The following is a 23,885-nucleotide window of genomic DNA, read 5'->3' as shown; positions in this document are numbered from 1 at the left end:
AATATCCAGACTACAGAACACAAAGAAGGAAAGTCAATCAATAATAATCCATCCAGTAAATCCTAATGAGAACATGTCAACATTTCTGAAACAATACATTTGCAGTCACAACCATTGCCTAGCAACAGTGCCTTATGCAACTGCTACAAAGGGACACATGGATGCTTCTATTAGCATCTCGATTAGCAATGCCATTATCACAAGTCGAAGATACTGCCATTAATGTCACAAAAACGACTCACGAGAGGTGTCAAGACGACTCGTGTCCCCATACATTATCATTTCCCAATACCGTTAATTAGGTTCTGCTCTAATAATAAAGCAATATGACTTTGACTACATTACACGATGACTATGTATATGACTTAGCAGTGATATTTGTGTCAAGACAAGGCTAATTATAGTCGCCAGAATCCTGACAGACAGGAAATGACACAAGTATCAAATCAAAAAGACATTTGAAATATTTTTAAATGACTAAGTCTCTCCAATCAAACATGTTTTTAACCAAGAGGAACTGTACTTTTACTATGTACTTCTTTGTTTTACATGCATATAAAAGGCATTTTATGTGTTACACTTTACAATATCATTCAAAGGTTCGGGGTTAGTAAGATTTAAAAAGATTTTAATCAATTTTATTCAGCAAGGATGCATTAAATTGATCAAAAGCGATTTATAATCTTACAAAAGATAATAAATGTAAGTAAATGCTGTTCTTTTGAACGTTCTACTCAAAGTATCCTGATCAAAAAATGCATCACAGTTTCCCCAAAAATATTTTTATGGGGATTTTTTTTTTTAACATTGATAATAATAAGAAATGCAGCAAATCAGAATATTAGAATAACATTAAACATTAAAAACTTTGAATGGTATAAAGTAAGCTCTGTTGACAGCTTCTTTTCCTACTTCAAAAATTCAAAATTTTCCAAATCTAATTTATTTATAGTTAGTATAAATATCGCTTATTAATAGTTAGTAAAGTAGTTGTTAAGTTTAGGTATCATAGGATTAAGTGATGTAGAATATGCTCATGCAGAATAAGGCATTAATATGCTTTATAAGTACTAATAAACAGCCAATATCCTATGCATGCTAATAAGCAATTAGTTAATAGTAGGGGTGTAACGATACCCTAATTTCACGATTCGACACATATCACGATACTGAACTCACGATACGATATTATTGCGATACTCCAAGACATATAATAAAAGTTTAAGAAAAAATGTACTGTTGATTAAATGCTAAATTTGATATAACATTGTGGGTGTAAATGAATAGGCTTGGACAGTGGTGACACCAGAATAAATATATTCATGATTCTGAACCTGAAAATACAGAATTATTTTAGACGAATATGCTTGCACTCTGTCACTGGCTAGATATATTTAAAATAATGTAGGCCACTTTTTACTGGTAACATAAGACTTATAACATAAGCATTATCAGGGCCGACTAATATTCCCCCATTATTATACATTATATTCAACATAATATATTGTAGTTTAATGTAGTAATTAATCCTCACAGGGTAATTTTTATTTTGGGTGAACTATCCACGATACATATTGTTGCATTTTTGTATTGCGATATATTGTGACACGATATATTGTTACACCCCTAGTTAATAGTGAGAATTGGACCCTAAACTAAAGTGTTACCAAAACTTCTAACAGACTGTTACACTGAAACTCTAAATGGAATTTTTCTGGTAATTTGGAACATCCCATTTTAAGTACATTCCTGGACACACATTTGAAGTTGAAATGATCAATGAACATCGCGGAACATTTTTCTTTTACGAAAATAGACACTTTTGGGTGAATATATGTGGCAATGACTTCTGAAAAACAGATTATAACGCTGTTTGAATGACTGCCTTTGTGGGCAGTTGAAAACATACATTCCAATTACACACTAATATGGATGATAAGCAGCATTTACAATGAGGAAGCCTGCAGGGGAGGATTGTGGGTAAAAAACAAGGACACAATTAGAATCCCGAATGTGACTTACCAGCATGCTAACTGACTCAAGATAATACATTTGAACAAAATTACACTCTTTAAGGCATTTATCTTTTCTTACTTCGGTTAATTAACTCTTAAGTGTCTGAGCGTTGCCTCCAGCACTGCCTTCAAATCATTATGTGTGGCTGTCAGTTGTATGCAATCTCTCTTCTTCAGTCAAAAATAAATTAAAATAAAAATAAATCATGTTTAAATGTCCAAGAGATGCTCAAAGTGAATAAATATCTCTCTGAGGTCAGAGGCACCCGTGAATAAAGTAGGGTTTTCTAACTCTTGGTATACATTAATAACTGCACTAACAATTTATTGAAAACACACCATACTCGCCTGGAGCAAATACATAAAAGTAAACAAATTTTGTACAATATGGATTTGTCTGAGAAATTAAGAATGTTGGAAATAACATGGTTTGAACACCATAATGTTTTTATGCCAATTATGGCGATTTGGTCAAACAGCCGCTCTGCAGTAATAAAAAAAACCTTTTTATAATGTATAAAATGCCTATTCAAAAGTGAATTCGATGAAGAATTCGAGTTTTGTTCAACAATGGGAGGTCAATTAAATAGCAAGATGAGCAGTATTATAATACAGCTGATCTTTATAAACTGTAGATGTATAAATCCTGACATGCTGAACATGAAGCTGGTACATACTATTTAAAGGTCTTGGGAAATGGCTGAGATGTGATTTTCCACTTTCACTATGGTGTACGTCTTTTAAAAGATAAGACAGAAATCCCAAAACAAAAGATAGATGACTGATTCCCCTGCGCTGCTTTGCTCTGCCTACAAGAACCCTGCTTGACAAAATTACTTTTTTCTCTCTCTGGAGAGCAGTGAGGTGTGAGGTAAATCACATGGAACACAAAATAAAAGGTTTAATCGAACATCATGCTTTCTTTCATAAACTGAGACTGAATGGTGACCACAGCTCCATAAAGCATCTTAAAAGTAGCCCATATGACTCATGTACTATATCATATTTAAGTCTTCTAAATCCTTATAATAGCATTATGTGAGAAACAGACCGACATACTGTACAAGTCTTTATTCACTGATAATCTTTCTCGACATCCCTAGTCATTGGATAAAAAGCAGCTTGGATCACAGAACAGAAACAATGTCCCAAGTGGGTTCTGAATGACAGTGAGTAAATGATGACAGAATTCTCATTTTTAGGTGACCTATTCATTTAAATGAATCAGAATCTGAATAAAGACACAGCAGAGATGAGAACAAGGGGGGTATATAGTGGCAGACGGAGATGGAGAGCGCTAAAGAAAAATAAATCAAGATGAAGAGAGGTGCGATTTCTAAATTACACACACCACACTCTCGCGACAGCTGGAGTCCCCCGTCGTCCTTGTGTGGCACCTCTGCTGAACCCATGCTGCGTCCTCAACAAGCTACCAGCATTTCTAAGCCCGTCTTTAAAACAAAGCAACCCAGCCTGATCTCACTTTCAACAGTGCAATCGGCGGTTAGCGCTGTGTCTGAACACTATCACAGCGGGAATCCACGTTCCAGAAAATCCAGGCACTCCGGGGCGGCCGCACTAACGCTACTCAAAGCAAATACAGAGTCAATGGAGGAAAGAAATATCCAATGAGAGGGTACCACGAAATTGGTAAAGAGATTCAATTACAACAAACTGCATTACATTTTATCTTTTTTTTTTTTTTTTTTTATCAAGATACCAGCACAATTTGAGCAGATAGAGAATAGCCTGTAAACAAACACTCAAATATAAGGTAACTTTTTTTTTTTTTAAAGCACTAGTAGTATGTGTAATATAATTCACCTGCAAAAGAACATGCCAGAATAGTTCTCCTTTGTTTCTTTTATAACATTTACACAACATACTAACAGACTGAAAAAGCTTTGCTGCCCTCTGTTGGTCAACACAGACATCTTTAAGTTTCCCGGAGTTTCCAGTTTCGTCTTTGATCAAAGAAGCCTGTGAAAATTCATTCAAGAATTTTTATTTAAACATTTATAAAAATCGAATGTTTCATTCAGGTAAAACAATGGAAAATCTCATTATGAAATAAATGTTTTTCTCTAATACACATTGGCCAAGACTAATGGCACCCTTTCATTTCATACTTTTTACAACCTCCTTTTGTCAATATAACAGCTTTTGAGTCCTATATAATGCCTGATGAGTTTGGAGATCACAGACCATTCCTCCATACAGAATCTCTCCAGATCCTAATTTTCCTAATTTCATGTTGATAAGCTCTACTCTTTAGTTTTCTGGGATTCAGGTCAGGGGACTGGAATGGACATGGCAGAACCAATCACAGCTCATTATAAGATTTCTAGCAAAAGTGATCTGTTTTGATTTTGGTTGATCTGTTGGTATTTGATAGAATCCACGATGCCATGCATCCGATTCTGAACAAGATGTCCAGGACCTCCGGCAGAAAAATAGGCCCACAACATTAAAAATCCTGCAGTATTTATTCCTTCACATGGTGTACTTTTCATCCCCATCTGTACCAAACCCATCTGGTGGGTTTGCTGGCCAAAAAAAAATTTTTTTGTTTAATCTGAACATAGAATCCAGTCTCTTTTGAAGGTCCAGTCGTGTCTGGCAACTGAAAATGCTGGAGTTTGTTTTTGAAGGAGAACAGAGGATTTTTCTTGAAACCCTCCCAAACAACATGTGGTTATTTAGGTGCTGTTTGAATTGTTTTTTTTTTTTTTGAGGTTTTCTGACCCAGAGACTTAACTAATGGTAAATGGACTGCATATATATAGCACTTTCACAGACCTATGGCCACCAAAGCGCTTTACATATAGCCTCACATTCACCCATTCACTCACCCATTCATACACCGACGGCGGTGTCAGCCATGCAAGGCGCCGTCCAGCTCGTCGGGAGCAGCTGGGGTTAGGTGTCTTGCTCATGGACACCTCGACACTTGGTCAGGTGGAACCGGGGATTGATAGACAACCGGTTTGTAGACAACCTACATGAACCACTGAGCCACTGCCGCCGAAACTAATCTCTGCAATTCTCCATCTGTGATCCTTGGGGAGTCTTTGGCCACTCAAACTTTCCTCCTCACCGTGCATTAAGACAATATATTCTCTTCTAAGCAGATTTGTAACATCTATAGTTGATTGGAACTTCTTAATTATTGCCCTGATGATGGAAAAGGGGATTTTCAATGCTTTAGCTATTTTATTTTTATTTTGTGAAGCTCAACAATCTTTAGCTGTACATCAGAACTATATTCTTTGGTTTAACTCATTGTGATGGATGATTAAAGGGAATTTGGCCTTTGTGTTTCCTCATATTCATACTCCAGTAAAACAAGAAGTCATGGCTGGAGAATATCATGTTCCTAGTCACCTTGGTGTGCTTAAAAAATAAACAAAGTACATATGAAGGGGATTATACTTCAGAGATATTTTACTGAGATGATTTCATAATTTGATTTCCCTCCCCCACATTCATTAATTTTACTCCAACGAAATGTAAGATTTTTTAAATAAAAAAAGGATAAACAATGCAGATTTATTTTCACAACCTTCTTTGATCATATTTACCAAGGGTGCCAATAATTCTGGCCACATATGTGTATATTATGTGCAAGATGTGGTTTTATAGGCTCCGGTCCTTCAAGTGATTTAGCATCAGTTATCGAGCTCTTTTAACTTCACACACTGGTGACATCTTAAACTTTACTGAGATTAGAGCATCTGCAGCAGAAACACTTCCTTCAATCAAATCTTCTTCAGGTGAGAGCAGGAACAATCATCTCCAGCTGTGGAGGCAGAGGACAAACACTGCGTTCGGATCTTTCCGTTCATTTAAAGTGTGAGGTTACCTAACACCATTATCAAACTGTTCTGTATTTAGAGAGCATAGTAATACAATGCTGCCCTCCAGTGGTAGAAACACATACACAACGAACAAGCTCTGAAAAACACAGCCCTGAAGCTCACTGCAATGAAAAGCCTCATTTTATTTAAAACCCTTTATTTTCTTGTTTCAAGCATAAAATATACTGCTGAAAATTAGATTAAATGTATAATTTGTGTTACTATAGCAAATCATTTTTTTAAATATAAGCTTCTATAGGGTGACAAATGATTACATTTGTAAAACATTTCTGTGCATATCATTTCCAATTATTATTTTTTATCAATAGTAGTAGTAGTAGTAATACTATACTATAGTAGTTTAACTACACTCACCAGCCACTTTATTCGGTACACCTGTTCAACTTATTAATAAAAAAAAGTATCTAATCAGACAACAGTCAAGATGATCTGATAAAGTTCAAACTGAGCATCAGAATAGAAAGGAAAGGTGATTTAAGTGACTTTGAACGTGGCATGGTTGTTGGTGCAAGACGGGCTGGTCTGAGTATTTCAGAAACGGCTGATCTACTGACATTTTCATGCACAACCATCTTTAAGGTTTACATGGTCCGGTAAAGAGAAAATATCCAGTGAGCGTCAGTTCTGTGAGTGAAAATGCCTTGTTGATGGCAGAGGTCAGAGGAGAATGGCCAGACTGGTTCAGCTGATAGAAAGGCAACAGTAACTCAAACAACCACACACTACAACCAAGGTCTGCAGAAAAGCCTTGAAGCAGACGGGCTAATATCAGACACACCAGTCAGCTAAGAACAAGACATTGTTGATGATCAAGTCCATCCCTTTATGACCGCAGTGAACCCATCTTCTGATGACTACTTCCAGCAGGATAATACACGGTCACACAAAGCTTAAATAATCTCAAACTGGTGCCTTCAAAGGCCTCCACAGTCACCAGATCTCAATCCAATAGGTCACCTCTGGGATGTGGTGAACTGGGAGATTCGCATCATGGATGTGCAGCTGATAAATCTGCAGCAACTGTGTGATGCTATCATGACAATATGAACCATAATCTCTGAGGAATGTTTCCAGCTCCTTGTTGAATCTATACCATTAAGAATTAAGGCAGTTCTGAAGGCAAAAGGGGGTCAAACCCAGTGTTAGCAAGGTGTACCTAATAAAGTGGCCGGTGAGTGCATATTAACTTTATTACAGCGGAATATTTTATTTGTATGTATACATCTCTGTTATATATAAACTATCATTCAAAAGTTTGGGATCAGCAAGATTAACATAAATTAATAGTTTTTTTCAGCAAGAATTCATTAAATTCATCAAAAGTGTAAGTAAACACATGTATAATTGTAATTACAATTATAATCTATTTCAGATTCATCAAAGAATCTTGAAAAATATCAGGGTTTCCACAAAAATATTAAGCAGCACAACTGCTTTCAACATTGATAATAATAAGAAATGTTTCTTGAGCAGCAAATCAGCATTAGAATGATTTCTGGAGGATCATGTGACACTGAAGACTGGAGTAATGATGCTGAATATTCAGCTTTGACATCAAAGGAATAAATGACATTTGAAAATATATATTCAAATGAATTGTAAAAAATATTTCACAATATTACTGTTTTTACTATATTTTGGTCATATAAATGCAGCCTTGATGAGCATAAGAGACTTATTTTAAAAATCCCTGTTATCTCCCTCCCCACTCCATCCCGCCTGTATATAATAAACTAAAATACTAAATAAAAAACTTCACACAAAAACAACCTTCTATATCACTAAACGCATCATATTAAGTAAAATCAGATGCATTATATGACACTGAGTTATATGAAGATATTTTTACACCCCAGTCCACAATAATGAAACTCAGCATTGTGTTGCCCTCTACTGGATGTTCTCTGGTAGAGCTTTTCTCTCATGCCAGAACTGTGAACAAAACTATGAATACTCCCTTCTAATGATCTATTCCAGTAATTCTCTACAATGTGCTTTAATACTTTTCTGTTCTTTTTGCCATAAAGTGATAGATAGATAGATAGATAGATAGATAGATAGATAGATAGATAGATAGATAGATAGATAGATCAGACTTTCAGAACAGTCTGGTGATGTTTGCATCCTGTGAACTCACCTGATTTGTGGGCTGATCGTAGACATGTGAGCGAGGCATTGAGCCGAGCACATTCTTCATCACTCGCTCCAAACTTCAGCAGTGCCTCACACACCTGCTCATCCGACATCTCCAATAGAGCCTCGAGAGTCAGCTCACCTGGGGAGATCTCCTACAACAAAGACACGCACACACAACTGATCAGTGATGGAGTCTCAGACATGCCAGTTGAAAAAATAGTACTACTATTCAAAAGTTCAGGGTCAGTACGTTTTTTTAAAGTTAATACTAAATTAACGTATAAAGTATAAATTAATATTTTTATTCCGTGTGGATGCATTAAATTGATCAAAAGTGACAGTAAAGACTATTTTAAATAAATGCTGTTCTTTTGAACTTTCTAATCATCAAAGTATCCTGAAAAAATGCATCAGGGTTTCAACAAAAATATTAAGCAGAATAACTGTTACCAATATTGATGATAAAAAATTCTTGAGCAGCAAATCAGCATATTAGAATGATTTCTGAAGGATCATGTGACACTGAAGACTGGAGTAATGATGCTGAAAAATCACAGGAATAAATTACATTTTAAAATAATGGGATTTCCCATTACATTTCATATTAAAATGGGAAACCGTTATTTTAAATTGTAATAATATTTCACAATATTAATGTTTTACTGTATTGTTATATTAAATAAATTCAGCCTTAGCATGAAAATATGTAATAGTATATATATACTTTTTTTTTGGGGGGGGGGGGGTCAAAGAGAAATTGCAGAAGAAATATTCAGAGGGCATTTATGGAAAGAAAAAACATGTCCATGTTAAAAAAAAAAAGAGTCGTTTAAAAAATATATGAAGTATGATACAATTTTCTTTTGTAAAACTTCATACAGTACTATATTTATACAAGTATGACTTGATCTGAACAAGGAAATCATTTGAAATAATACCTCTTTTTGAGTAAATTAATAATTAAATTAATTGAAAGGGTTTATAAAACTCATGACATAAGACTTAACTTGGACTCATCGGCATATAATGCAGCAACACATACAATTACTAATGCTGTTATCAACAGTAAATTATAATAAACTTATAACCTTGGAGCAACCTGAGGTTAAGTGCTTTTCTTACAGGTTAAAACCTTGACATACATTCAAATTAAAATATTAAACACTCAACTTCAGCATCTTGAATACACATTTATTTTCTTGGGAGATGTGTAAAATAAATATGACATCAGTTTAGCTTTTAATTCATACAAATGTACTCTTCTCATGGCCTTGGTCCCGGAAGTATTTTTCCCCATTCACTTTTTCCAATGGGATCTTTAAAAAGTCTGTTTAAGAGTTATAAGCCATAAACCAAACCAGCCAGCTTACGAGTTGAATCAAAGCATTAAAAACTTTAACTTGAATCTAAAAGGATTTGAAATCGGACAAAATTGCAAATGTACAAGACACTTGTGCACTCAACGGCTTTAATGAGGGAAAGAACTACAATCCCATGAAGCACTTCGAATGATATAATATAAAACTATTGATTTAAAGATGTAGATTATATATACAGAAACAAATAAATTGAAATTATGTGGGCTAAAGGCTTTAAATCTGCGGAAAAAACAACAACTCGTAGCTCACAGTAGGTTGGTCTTTAAATGTTTATAAGTTACTGTTCAAAATCAGTTCCCCTATGAAGAAAAATTAATATGATATTGGAATAGGATAAATGAATATATAATTAATTTCTAACCGACTGTTGCACTTCCTTCTCCACATCAGCAGGGGGCTTCAGCACATTGGACAGCGCCAACGCTTCAGCACTGAGGACAGCGGCACAGGAGAAAAACCTCAAGGCCTTAGAGTATCTTCTGTTAGAGACCTTATGTTTACAATGTTTCTTCCCATTAGATGGGAAATATTTAGAAATATACTGCACGGGGAGGCTCAGAATGAGCTACTTCCCCCAAAGATCCTTCATAAAGATGCTCTCACTGGCCAACTGACACATTAACATATAATTATACATAATCTCTCCACACACTCATGTCTGAATTTCACTTAAGTGTACAATATCAAATTTTTCTATTTATTTCCTATTAGTTTTCTGGCATTTTTCTTAACTCCCTTTGTATAGACATAGTAGCTTGTAATACATTTCACAGCTAGGCCTAAACCCTGAAATGTGTGTAATTTGTTAGCTTTATTAAATCTTTTTCTGAGAAGTTCCTATTATCAATTTCAGCTTGGAATCAAACACTGAGAATCAAACTACATAATGTAACACGGTTAAGTTTCCGTGAAGAACCTTTAACATCCATGGAACTTTCCATTGCACAAAAGGTCCTTTATAGTGTAAATCGTTTCTTTAGATTATTCAAATGTTCTTTACACTAAGAAAAAAATGGGTCTTTTAAGAACGGTTCACTGAAAGGTTCTTTGGGGAACCTTTATTTTTAAGAGTGTAATTAAATCAATATAATTGTTTTAAGCAATTAAGAGGAGTGAAATTGTCAGTATAAAACTTCAGGAAAATATTTATTGACATGTTCTTATGCAATATTTTGTGTCGCCCAAACACGCCCTGTGGCCGATTCTAAAGATGTTGTTAGTCATGTCAATCACAGAGATGGTTGCCTAAAACAAATTCTAACCATAACCTTAGTGTTGATAGCACATACTAAAACAGTGGTCTCAAACTCCCTGCAGTGTTTAGCTCCTCCAACCCTAATTAAACACGCCTGATCCAGCTAATCAAGGTCTCCGGGATTACTAGAAACTTCAAGGCGGGAGAGTTGGCGCTGGTTTGAGTTAAAATCTGCATGACAGTGGCCCTCCAGGAGCAGAGTTAAGACCACTGTACTAAAAGATAGCATTACTGTTTGCCACAATCGGATCCATCCATGATATTTTCAAACTCTGAACTGAATCCATGAAGTCTGAGGTGACTGCATGATGGAGTTAAACAAGGAAATCAACTGTGGGACAGGGTTAGGGATGGGCAATGTACGGGTAGACACGATTTAACGGTTGAATTAGACTTTTGGATTATGGTCTCTATCGCGGTTACGCTCACGTGACGTTGCTGTGCAGCGCCGTCATGAAAGCTTATCGTTTGCATGCGTTTTTTAAGCATTGAAGTTTAAAAACAAGTGATTTTAAACCGTTGAAACGTAGTGAAAGAGAGCTAATTTCATTATATGCGGGCTATCTGAGAGATGGTTTCTGAGCACTGTCTGAGAGAGACGCGCACACTAAAGCCGTTTCTGAACTGCAAGTATTCTTGTAAACACAGTCATTTATGTCTTAAATGAACGTAAACGGTTGAGAAAGAAAACGCATGTGCAACAGTATATTGGATCTGTACATCCGGTTTTAAAGTGACAGCAGCCTAATTTACCTGCCGTCGTCTGTCATTAATGTTAATCAAACCAAAAAATCTGTCACTGCTCTTGACTGAATCACTTTTGTCTCACTTTAATAAAAATGTATATTTAATTTACACAGTGAAGATATGTAGTGTTTTTTATACATTTGATTAATTTATAGTATGTAAGTTTTTCAGGTAGATCTATTTCTTTGTTCTACTGTAGTTTCTTTGTTCTTATTTTCTCACTGGCTGTTCAGAACGCTTCAGCAAGAGTTTGGTTACACTTTATTTTGGTGGTCCCCTTTAGACATTCTTGGCTGGTTTCACAGACCAGGCTTAAGCTTAGTCCCAGACTAAAATGCATGTTTGAGCTGTTTTAACTGAAAGTTATTTTTATCTTAAAATATGTCAGTGCCATTGTTTTGTCTTAGGATGCACACCAGTATTGTCATTTTCTAAGGCACGTTTATAAAAGCTACTAAAATGTCATGTAGTTAAAAAGTTACTTATAGTATGTAGAATGTCTGTTAAGGGACCATCAAAATAAAGTGTTAGCAGATATTAAGCAGAGAGTCTACTAATGCTTTACTAATACTCTGATGAGAGTTTATAGACATGTAGGTGCAATGTTACTTACAGTTAGTACAATGTCTAAATGGGACCATCAAAGTAAAGTGTCACCGAGAGGTTTATTGTTTGTTTGTATTAGTTGTATTGTAGGCTAGTATTAGTTTTTGTGATATTGAAATTGGTGACAAGAGTTGTGAAATTTCAATGGTATAAATTTTTTTGATGATATAAAAACCTTATTTAAAGCAAAAATAACTATATCATGATATATATATCGTTATAGTGAAATAAAATGACTAATATCGTGATATAAGATTTTGGCCATATCACCCACCCCTGTTTGCACTTAACTGGTTGAGGACAAAACAAACAGGATTGTACATACCTCGATAACCTCTTTCCTCATGTTAACAATACGGAACCAATGTCCCAGCTGCGGGAATCCATCCAGGTCCACATTCCGCTCCTGTAAGGACACTTTACGCTTGCAAGAGAGCTGCCGACTAAAGTACTTGACCAGTTTACCCTGGAAAGAAAGAAAGACTTTATATAGCACTCATATTTTAACATCTTTAATATGTCATAAGTTTGAGAATTTACACCAATGTGTCACGCAGAATGTGCATTAAATTCTGCAATATCAACATCATTTGAAGACCTGTCACTCGGAAAGTTCCCTTCTCCTTTAATACTCCCAAAGTGTAGCACTCTCAGCTCTGTTTGCACATGCTTAAAATGTTATATCACCATGTTTACAAAAATATTGTCTTTTCTTCACTATTATGATGTATATCAGAGTGAAACGGCTTCTCGAACAATCCATCAGGAATAGACGGGATGGTTGGATCATTGTGGTTTGCTATTGCTGTGATCTCATGTGAGTGACAGGTTGTCACAAGAGAAGAGATGTTGCTGGAAGTTATTTTGATTAAAGCTACACTGTGTAAGATTCTCTCCCATCTAGTGGTGAAATTGTATATGACTACCAACTGAATATTACTTTCTAGCCCCTCCCATTCCGAGGGCGTTTTAACTCCTACGGTGGCCGTATTATTCCAAAATTAACATGGCTTCCATTTCGACTTCGTCCATAAGTGTTCCTTCAAGTGATGAGGTTACTTTAGAAAACTATTACAAATTGCATTTAGTTATTTAGTCAGTTAACATGTAGGTTATGACCTCTATGTAAAACGAATAATAGTTTTACGTTTTCGTTATTTTGGTACCATTTCATTGCTATCAGCTATCAGGTTCCCAAACAAATGCAAGCTAATCTTAATAAAGTATCAACTCAACTCAACTCAACTCAACTTTTATTTATAAAGCACTTTCAAAACCATTAGAATGGACCAAAGTGCTGTCCATACGTAGGCTAATCAATAATTCTAAGATACATACAGACATTAAGTTACATTAAAACAAGACACAAAGGAATCAAACAACAAATCACTCACAGTTCTCACACCTAATCAAACGCCAAAGGCTTGATTAAATAAATAAGTCTTCAATTCCTTTTTAAAAATATCAATGCCTGATGAGGTTTTTAAGGACAGTGGCAACACATTCCAGAGTGCAGGAGCCGCAACAGAAAAAGCGCGATCTCCACTACGCCTCAAACGAGACCGTGGGACGGTTAGGAGCATGTTCTGAGAGAAGCGAAGATGACGTTGAGACTGATAGGGAATTAACATGTCTTTTATGTACTCAGGAGCTTGACCATGTAGTGCTTTAAAAACAAACATCAACACCTTGTATTGTATTCTATATCTAACTGGTAACCAGTGAAGGGATATCAATAAAGGTGTTATGTGATCCCGTTTTCTGGTATTTGTTAAAAATCTCGCTGCAGCATTCTGGACACGCTGAAGACGAGTAACCAGTGAGACAGTATCAGTAAAGTATCAGTGCTATCGTTATTCTGTATATTGTACGAGATTAATAGTGTAAGACAATGTTTACAGCATAGGCTGCATAATTTCCAATATTGACTTTGGTCTTGTTGATCTGTTGAATTCTATCTTTCGCTTCCTTGGCGACTCTGTTACATGTCCTCGAGAATAGGCGTGATCCTCCATCTTCAACAGGCTTTCAAATCTGCCGGTGTTGTGCCGAATTTCGACCCCCTGCCAAATTATTACCCCCCTCGTTGAAGTCAGTACCTGATTGCCTAATCCTAACCCCACCCCTAATCCTAACCCCTCCCCCACAACTAATCCTAAACCTACCAATACTAGGGGGGTAATCATTTGGCGGGGGTCGAAATTCGGCACAACACTGGCAGTCGCAAGTAATCTCCCCCTCGCATTCGTCACGGTGCCAATGAGTGTTAAAGCGCGAAAGGCCGCTCACGAGCACCCTTCTGAGGCCTAAAATGACAAATGGGACACCCTACGGTCTCACGGACTTAACGGACATGCGGAGTCCACAAGACCGAAAGTGCATATGAAGTGTGCCATTTGGGACAGGGCCTAAGATGGCTTTCAAAATGGTTAAGTTCGATCAGTTTCCGGGTCAAGGGCTGGAGGACATCAATGAGAAAGCATCAACTGGAGTATTGAGAAGCATTCTAAATTTCTCCACCAATACGATACGCCAATTATTCAGAATGATATCTGCCGATACATTTGGTACATTAATATAATATTAGAGGTTAAAATTAACAACAGAGCCCTCTTATGTATTCAACTGCTATTTATTTTCAGAAATAATTATTATTATTAAAATAAAAACTGAAATGTTTGTAACTCTGTAGCACATAATGTAGCTTTCATAAGCACTTGTCTTCATGACATATTTATTCAAACATATAACTACTAACAGTAAATAAGCTTTTCTCTAGTGTTTTTTATAGCTAACTAACAAACTGTGAACACTAGATAACTTTGGATAACCTGAGGTAAATGTAACGTTAGGTGAAATTTTTCACAAGCTGTTTTATTGATGTCTTTCCACGGTTGAAACACTGATTTAGCGATTAAATGAGACATTATACATTTCTATAAGTTGTGCTGTATCTTCCAACATACCTTTTGAAGTTCATGCATGCATTTTCATGCTGTCGCTTGAACTGAACTGCTACAGCGATCTGTCACGTCACATTTAAGAACGTCAAAAAAAGCCATTTATTGTTTGAATTGCGTTATAAAATGCACCGAATTTGAAAGCTGAGACTTTGTTTCTTATCAGAAACAACAAAGCGCAAAGCTCTTGGGAGGCGCCGAAGCGCAGATCTGGCAACGCTTGAAATACGGATGATTCATAGGGTCAAATAGAGCCTGCAGTAACCAATGATAGTCAACTTCACTATTTTTTTTTAAAGGTGCGTCCGAAATCGCATACTGTCTGAGTAGGCCTACTACATTTGAATTTGAACTTACTTTGCGACCGTTAAATAAACGTTCAATATGGTATGAATATTTGGGTAGTGAATGAAATTCGGACTACATCAGCCATATGTTCACGTGAACTACCAGCGTCAGTTGCATCACTTCACTGACATTCATAAATCCTCTCCCGTGGCCTCATGGGATAGTAAAGTATCCATAATTTTGCCATAGACAGTAAAATAAATTTTGCACACTTCAGAATCTCGCTGGAAGTAGTAGATCATCCGCAATTTTAATAATAATAATAATAATAATGTGCATGGATAAATCAATATTCCAGAATTTTCAACGTTGACTTTAAAATGTGTGCAGATTCCAAGGTAACTGTGTATTTTTTTATCATATATAACTGAAGTATAATTAGTTGTATGACACGCATGCAGATCCATAAGCAAACTCTAAATGCAATGCTTGGCATTTGTGTCTGTCCTTAATGTCATTCAATATTTTATGATCTTTTTGAGCTGATTTTAAGCATGTTGAAAAAACATGAATATTCTAAACTGGACAAGTTTCCCAAGACAGTGATGTCACTGCAATGTCTGTGGAGGAATACAAAGAACACAAAAAACTCACAAGACACACTAGCTATTTTCTATAGCATCTTACAGTTCTCTTTTATGTAATATATACTGTATCTCTCTTTATGGTTAAAATAGCATCCAGTGGTTAACAAGGATGCAGTTTTGAATAAAGGGTATAATTCTATAACATACAATATAATTATATTAAACATTAGAATGTGACAAAAAAAAAAAACTGTACAAAAACACATTAGTAAACAGAGACCTATTTTGCAGACTTAACTATTCACAAAACTATTTGGTAGACAAAAAGCATAAATGCACTACAGTGTAAAAAAAAAAGATTCTTACATCAAGTAAATATTGCTAAAAATGCTTTTTCTGTCATGATTTTTAAAGCACAGCAGGAGGTAAGTTAGAATAATGCATTTTTGAGTTTAAATAGGTTTACACCGAATAAAGGTTTTGTGGTTCAGCTCCATTCCCAGCATGCACTGGGGCATGAATAATTAATATGGTTGCATTGTTTGACTGTTTAACAGTTTTATTCACACAGTTGTTGTGGGTTTTGTTTTCACGTTTAGAAAGGTATTTCATAAGTAGTTTTTCCACATGTGATTTCACACATGGGGAAAAATGGTGTAGAAGAAATTTTCACTCAGAAATAATTACAAAGATACTGACAAGTAAACACATTGAATTAAATACAAATTATTAGAAAACATGAGAGGATGCACGAATGATTAAAAGAATGACGTGCAAAAAAAGCAACTTATAATCAATCTACATAAACATTGAATTAGTCATCTGTAAATTAATTAATTATTTAACTCGCAAGTAATGCAAACTGACTGTTGCCCTTTTTTAAATTCTATGTTTGTTTGTTTTTCACAATGTACAAAATGTATAACATAGAGCAAAATATGTTTTTGTGAGCCACAAGTGAGCCTATAAGGTCATACATGTAACACTCATAGTGAGAACAAAGGATTACGGTTGACAAATCATCCAGAAACTGGATGCCATCAAGATACATTTTGACCTTTTAAACTAATGAGTAAATAAGTATCAGCTATTTGATCGTTTCAGCATTATCAGTTTATTGAACACTCTCCATCTACATCCAGAAGTCTGTTCAGTTTTAATTGTGTTGGGGTGATCTCTCTTGGCAACACTGTTTGCTGAATGTTACTGTATATGAAAACAAAGCATGTTGTCTGTGGGTCCCAGCTCAAATGCAAAGATTAAAGCCTAGAGATGTTCCTTCAAATGCATTTTCTCTCAAAGTTTTCAAATCACTACCTGAACTAAATACCCTGACTGAACTGAAAAAATAACTGACCCAAATAAACTGAATTATAAACTCCTGTCACAATACACATCACTCTCTCGTTATATTGCGAACAAAACAGATTTATTCTTTAACCCAGGGAATTCCAAACTTTTTTTCCCTTTAAACCCTGCTTTAATCCTTTGATGTCAAGTCAAGTCAACTTTATTTCTGTAGCAACGTTTAAAACAACAGAAGTCGACCCAAAGTGCTTTACAGATCAAGCAAGATTTTTTTTTAAACAATACAATAAATTACAGCATCATATTTTTATCCACTTCAAACCTATTCCATAATCTATTCAACAGAATAAAGATATGATGTATATATTTTTAAATCGCAAAATTTAGTTTTAAAAACAAACATATAATCACCAATCTTTTTTTTATTTAGAGAGATTTACACATCTGTCCAATACAGTGGATTGAAGCAATGTAGTTCCTAATGTAATTTGTAAGTAAAGGATTTGCTTGATATGCTTGTTTTAACCAATTAACATTAACATACACTGAATGTTATGCATTTAGAAGACAGCATTTAATCAATTATAATCCCTGATTATAAAATATTACAGATTCAGTCAGTAGCCTATCTGATGTATTTGAAGGACAGAGTTATAATTGCAATATACTTTAAAGGTGCAGTAAGCAATTTCTGAGAATCATTGTTAAACACTGTTTGATAGGCTATTTGAAATCAAACACACCCCTCCCTTCTAGGGCTGCACGATATGAGGAAAAGCTGCGATGTGCGATAACATTGTTTAATATTGCGATGACGATATGACTTGCGCTAAATATTCAAATGTGAATGTTAGCTATACTGTTCCCAAGTCTGCTTTAATAGGTTCTTTGCGTGTTAGGTCAAACGTTTATTACCAGCCTGGTTCAGATTACACGATTTTAGCGCGATTTTGGCACGATCCGTTTGACGTAGGGTGTCGTGGGGATTCGTAAACGACAACGGGCGTCGGTGTGCGTGCGTGCGAGTGAATGTTTGCGAGTGAATGTGTGCGTGTGACGACACGCGATGACTGGTCGGAAAGCAACGTGTAGTCTGACATGTTTCTTGTCCAGGACACGACAAGATTTTAGGAGTCAAAATCGTGTAATCTGACACCGTGACTATCGTAACAGACACAAAAATCTTGTAATCTGAACCAGGCATTATTCATCGTGTCAGGCTGTCTGTTGCGATGTGTTCATCGCGCGAGTTCATATCGCGATGACGATGAAAATTCGATTTATCGTTCAGCCCTACTCCCTTCATTGCTCTGCCCAAAAAAATGCACAAACACTCAATGCAAGAGTAGCAGAAGTGACGCAAAATAAAGTTTCTCGAAAAATAAAGTGAAGGTGACGAACGACAAGGAAGAACAAAAAATGAACATACAGTACACAGGAGGAGTAAGCAAGAGTTCGTTGTTAGTCGCCAGCAGCGCACACTCAAAACCAATGTTATGGTCATTTCACACTGCAACCATGAGCGGTGCGTGAGCAGCACATATTTTTTCCATTTTAACCAATGAGTGCATTAAACTTGGAACAGTAGCAGCAGTGAAGCGTGGGTTTCAGGGCCGGGTCTATTTTTGCTGCGCTGATCACGAAATCAAAAATATTGTAATGTTGTACACACCCCATGTTAACAAACTTTCAAGACTATCAAGTTGAAACATTACCAACTTATAAAATCAAATGTATAGGCTATAGTTGTCTAGCCTATTAGGCTATATAGGCTCATTTAAATTAGGTTTTCAGGCCTTCCCGCTGTTTTGGATATTGATATTGCTATCTGGCTGTTTCAAAGAAATTTTATTTTGCTTGCTTTTACAGTAATGCCATACATGTTTAAATATAAAAATGCTTGAATGCTATATGAGTGGAAAGTACCTGAAATACTGACATAGATGTAGGGTATAAACAACTGCATTTGACTTCCTTTGTTTATTATGGTGAATAACCAACAATAAAGGTCAATGAAAGGGTGCACGAAGGTGAAGAGAAAGTGTTGAAATCACAAGAAGAGGTGGAAGTAATGAAGGCTACAGTAAAGAAGGGCAGAAGTGCTAGAAGAAGACAACAGTGTAGGCGACAGTTGATGGACGAAATGGAATTGGAATTCCCCAAAAAGAAGTATAAAAAGACTAAGAAGTGAAGCACCCCAGATGCTGCCTGCATTAAGCGTGAAGGACACCTGACTTTTTCTCTTTTGTAATGTCTCTCAGCTATCTCTCTTTCTACAGTCTTTCTTCAAATCTCCCTCTTGCTCACTCTCTCTCCTCCCCCATCAAGAGTGGACACGCCCCCTTACTGCTGATTGGCTACAAGTGTGTTATGGTGCTCGGACAGATCCAATTTCATCAATGTTTCTCAGAAATCGCTTACCGAACCTTTAAACCTGGAATGAGTTTTTATTATTTTTGGGTGAGCACGTATAGTTAAAGAGGGATCACTGTATCGATGTAACCAAATGGCATATTACGCTTTGAGCATCACTGGTGCCTGGTAAATTGAAGATGCTAATGCACGTCCATCACCAGGTAAACAAGCAAGAACCCCCAGATAATATCTAATGTTTGTAATTATTATTCCATCAACATGAACAAACAAAGTGCTTCATTGTGACATGCTGACACTAGTGACGGCTGCAATCAACAGCCAACGGGAAAATGGGTTTCCCCACGTCAAGTGAACAGAGCACAAATATACTGGAGCTGTTGAAAAGCAGACTATTTGGTGGAGTAAAAAAAAGGATAAATGCAATGCAATGCCAGCACACATGCAACAGCACATAATCATGATCAAAAGTATAATCATACACAAAAAACACAGACCTAATCGCAAAATAACTATAGCCAAGATAGTAAGTGTCATACATACAGTACCTACACATCAAGCCCATAAGCAGGGATCACTTTTTGGACTTCTTGCATCTAAGCAGACCCAGTCTAATGTAAAGAAGTATTTGAGGCCTAAACACGCTGAAACAGAGCAATAGAAGACAAACAACTGACTGCTGGGAGGAAATCTGAGCCAAAAATCACACAGAACTGCAGTTGGATGTGGTTTAGTGTGAAATTCTCCATCCATTCAAACAGGTGCCCAGGGCTATGTGTCCAACAGGGAAGTTGTCACAAGGACTATATCTCTGTAACTAAGGTTTCAAGTTACAAGTCCAGTTGCACAACTGTGTTTTCTCTAGCAGTGGTTTTGTATGTTGATTTCAAGCACCTTATTCAAAACTGGTGTTTTAAATGTTGTAATTTTAAACAATTTGTTAATTGCAGTATCTCTCAAAACCATAGTCTGATATTTTTTCCTATGTTAGGCAACATTTTTGCTGTTTAATTGATTTATTGTATACATTTTGCTGAAAAGCTAACAACAAAAATATTGAGCGTAACCTGTAGTCCGATTCATAAATGCATTACTCTTATGAGCCGGTTCTTTTTAGTAGTTTAAACCAGAAACATACTGAGCGGCCAATGTAGTCAGATAGATTAATGAAAAAATTTATCTTAAGAACCAGTTCTTTATAGTGAATCAAAAACATGGGCTGTGATCGAAATTGCCCCCATACCCTTAAATAGGGCACTATTTGAAGGGACAGCCATTTGTGGTGGTTTCCGAAACCACAGTGAACGTTATTGAGTGCACTCATTCAATACCATACAGCACCGCAATAACAAGAGTACAACTCATGTACACTCAACAGCTAGAGAATACCCATAATGCACTGTGACGGTCATGCCGAATGAATTCCCGCGTCTCGCCAGAAGATGGCGCCCGCAGCTGAATCATCCATCCATCCATTTTCCAAACCGCTGGTCCAATGTGGCTACAGCGTAATATCATACATAGGGGTGGACGATATACCGGTAGACACGATTAACCCGGTAGAAATTTTGGACTATCGTTTTTATCGCGGCTACACTCACATGACGTTGCTGTGCTACACAGTGACGAAAGCTTATCGTTAGCATGCGTTTTTAAGTATTGCAGTTTAAAAACAAGTGATTTTAAACCATTGAAGTGCGAGAAAAGCATATGAAGGCTTTTATTCACATATAGGCCTAAACATTCATCAGCTCACACATCAGTTGTGTAAAACAAAAGCTCAAGCATGTTCGCTTGACGTGCTGTGCAAGAACCAATGAGATTAATTCTCGTGTGTTACGCATCATGAGGTTTGTTCTTGTGCGTCAAGCAGGTTCAGTTCGGCTTCTGTTTATGTTCGCTGATCAATGTTTAAATGTGAATAAAAGCCTAAATTCAAGCTGTTCATCATATAAAGAGATTGAGTCTTTTCATAAATTTGGACTAAACCACTCAGTTCATATGGATTAGTTTTATCTCTTTATGAACTTTTTGAAGCGTCAAAGTGGTAGTTGTGTAGCTGTCAATGGAGGGACAGAAAGCTCTCCGATTTCATCAAAAATATCTTAATTTGTGTTCCGAAGATGAACGGTCTTAAGTCTTACGGATTTAGAACGACATGGGTGGGTAATTATAACAGAATTACATTTTGGGTGAACTATCCCTTTAAGTCAGCATGAAACCGAGTCTAATGGCTAATAGAACCGGAAATCGTTAAGAAAAATCGCAATCCTACCATACCATTGCTAAGTTTGAGACACGTGACATAAAGGGAAAAAACAACATTTAAACAACATGTGTTTCCTCGCTCTCCCTCAAGTCTAATTTGCTGAAATTATTTATCGGACACCCTGATCTAGATATCGAGTCTTTGAAAAAAAAACACACAAAAAAAACATATTTGGTCGACCACCAGCCTTCACTGCCTTCATGAAGAATATATCTGGGACATTAACTCTTGTTACATAACATAATTTAAAACAATGCAATGTTTATATTGAAGGTACGAATGTTTTAATGACGCGGATGATTTAAAAACGAGGATATAAATTAATGTCAACAATAGGCCCCTTTCGGTGTCCATGTTAGCAGCGCGAGCGCACGAACCACCTTCTTCACCACCTGCAGAATGCGCAAGCTCGCGCCTCTCACTGCAGCGCGAGCTTCTTCATTTATCTCGCCAATACAGTCAATTCCCGAGATGCAACTTTAATTTGAAACTCATTTAAAGATGCAAAATTGTATAATGTGCATGCACCCGCGCACACATATGCTCTCGTGACATTTGTAGAAATGCAGGGGGGCTGGGGTGCAAAATTCACATTTGGGCTCAGGCAAATGGATGCTTGCTTACCTCCAGCGTTCGGATTTCTTTTTGTGTCAAGTCGTTGGATGTGGCACATTTGGTCCTCAGACCTTCCAAACTGGAGATACTAATGTCAATCATGTTTTGCACCAGTTCGCACTGCTGCAAGGCTTTTTGCAAACTCAGATGATGCTCGTCGCTTTTGGTCATATTCTCCTCGTCCATAATTTGTGAGCAGTGGTCCTTTTCTTATGTGCAGGCTACTTTTTTCGCTCAATCAGATCAGAAAACACTTTAGATCGTGCGTTTAATTGTGTGATCATGAAAAACTAGACTCTACGTGTAAGGCGATTCCATTGTTGATATCCTGATGTCCTGACGGTGTTGTCATCAGGGTTGCACAGTTTATGTTTGATGCTCCAGCTTGACTCTACCATGATACACATACATTGAAGGAAGGAAGGAAAAAATAAAAATCAGAACCTCGCTGCGGTGGCATCAGCTAGATCCATTGCGCGCTTGTGAAATGCAACACAAATTGAGACATCTTTGTCATTGATGATTAAGGAGAACGATTGGTGATCTTTCTTAACGATAACGTCTGATTTGACTGCATGTATTCCCCTTCTGGAGCATCATCGGCTGCATCCCGGCGCTCCCCCATCACACCGACATGTTCGCGTCAATCAAATTCACAGCAACAGCATCAGCAGCATCGCACCGCCGACACAAGCAGGGGAGAGAGTTCTCGCGAGATAAGCATCAATGCAGTGAGCTCACTGTTTGAACTCCGAGAACCTTTTCCTATCAAACCACTGTTTTATATGGTCATGTTTTATAAAAGTAGTTTAACTGCCTGTCACACGCATTGGAAATACGTACTTGGATAAACAAAGTACACTTGGAAGTAGGCTACATTAGGGCAGTAAGCCCGGACATACTACCCTAATGCATTTTCAAGTGTACTTAACGATTGACAAGATCCACTCCAAAAAATTATTTGACAGATTCAACCTGATTACATTGGGTTACACAGCAATGAAAGTAATTTTAAGAGGCAGGAAAAAATAGTACATGTTCACTTTTTACAGTAGGCTATATTAAAGTTTCCTTGTTTTAAAAACCCCCAAGCTTTGACCAGTGGTTTGCTTGTCATAGCTGATTTACACCTGACCAAGCTAAAGACCAACAGACTGAGCTTGATGTGTGAAAATAGATTTTGCAAAAACATAATACAGTATATACATGGGTTTTATGATTACGAATTGCAGTCAGTGTGTGTGTGTGTGTGTGTGTGTGTGTGTGGTTCAGGTATACCCTACATTATGGGGACAAAATGTCCCACAAAGATGGCAATATCACAATCCTTGTCGTGAGATTTTTTGGTCCTCACGAGGAAAACAGCTTATAAATCATATGCTAAGTGATGTTTTTTTGAAAATGTAAAAATGCAGAACGTTTTCTGTGATGGATTGTATAAAAATCATTATAGGAAAGTCCCCATAAAA

At 36.6% G+C, this 23,885-nt stretch overlaps 1 protein-coding gene across 6 annotated transcripts in view; it reads right to left on the bottom strand.

Annotated features, from left to right (window-relative positions):
- ksr2 (kinase suppressor of ras 2) overlaps positions 1-23,079 on the bottom strand; it is a 110,753-nt gene extending 87,674 nt beyond the window's left edge. For all 6 annotated transcript variants that reach the window (XM_084413830.1, XM_084413829.1, XM_084413832.1 and 3 more), the window contains exons 1-3: positions 22,426-23,079; positions 12,342-12,482; positions 8,031-8,181 (exon numbers count right to left, since the gene is read on the bottom strand). In XM_084413830.1, coding sequence (XP_084269956.1) covers positions 8,031-8,181; positions 12,342-12,482; positions 22,426-22,602 — 469 coding nt within the window. In that variant the 5' untranslated portion in view covers positions 22,603-23,079. The remainder of the gene's footprint in view (positions 1-8,030; positions 8,182-12,341; positions 12,483-22,425) is intronic.
- Between the last annotated feature and the right edge of the window lie 806 nt (positions 23,080-23,885).

The sequence above is a fragment of the Rutilus rutilus genome (assembly GCF_951802725.1).
Source record: "Rutilus rutilus genome assembly, chromosome: 7".
Classification (NCBI taxonomy): Eukaryota; Metazoa; Chordata; class Actinopteri; order Cypriniformes; family Leuciscidae; genus Rutilus; species Rutilus rutilus.
Note: the sequence above shows the minus strand (reverse complement) of the source record. Positions and strands in the feature narration are given on the sequence as shown.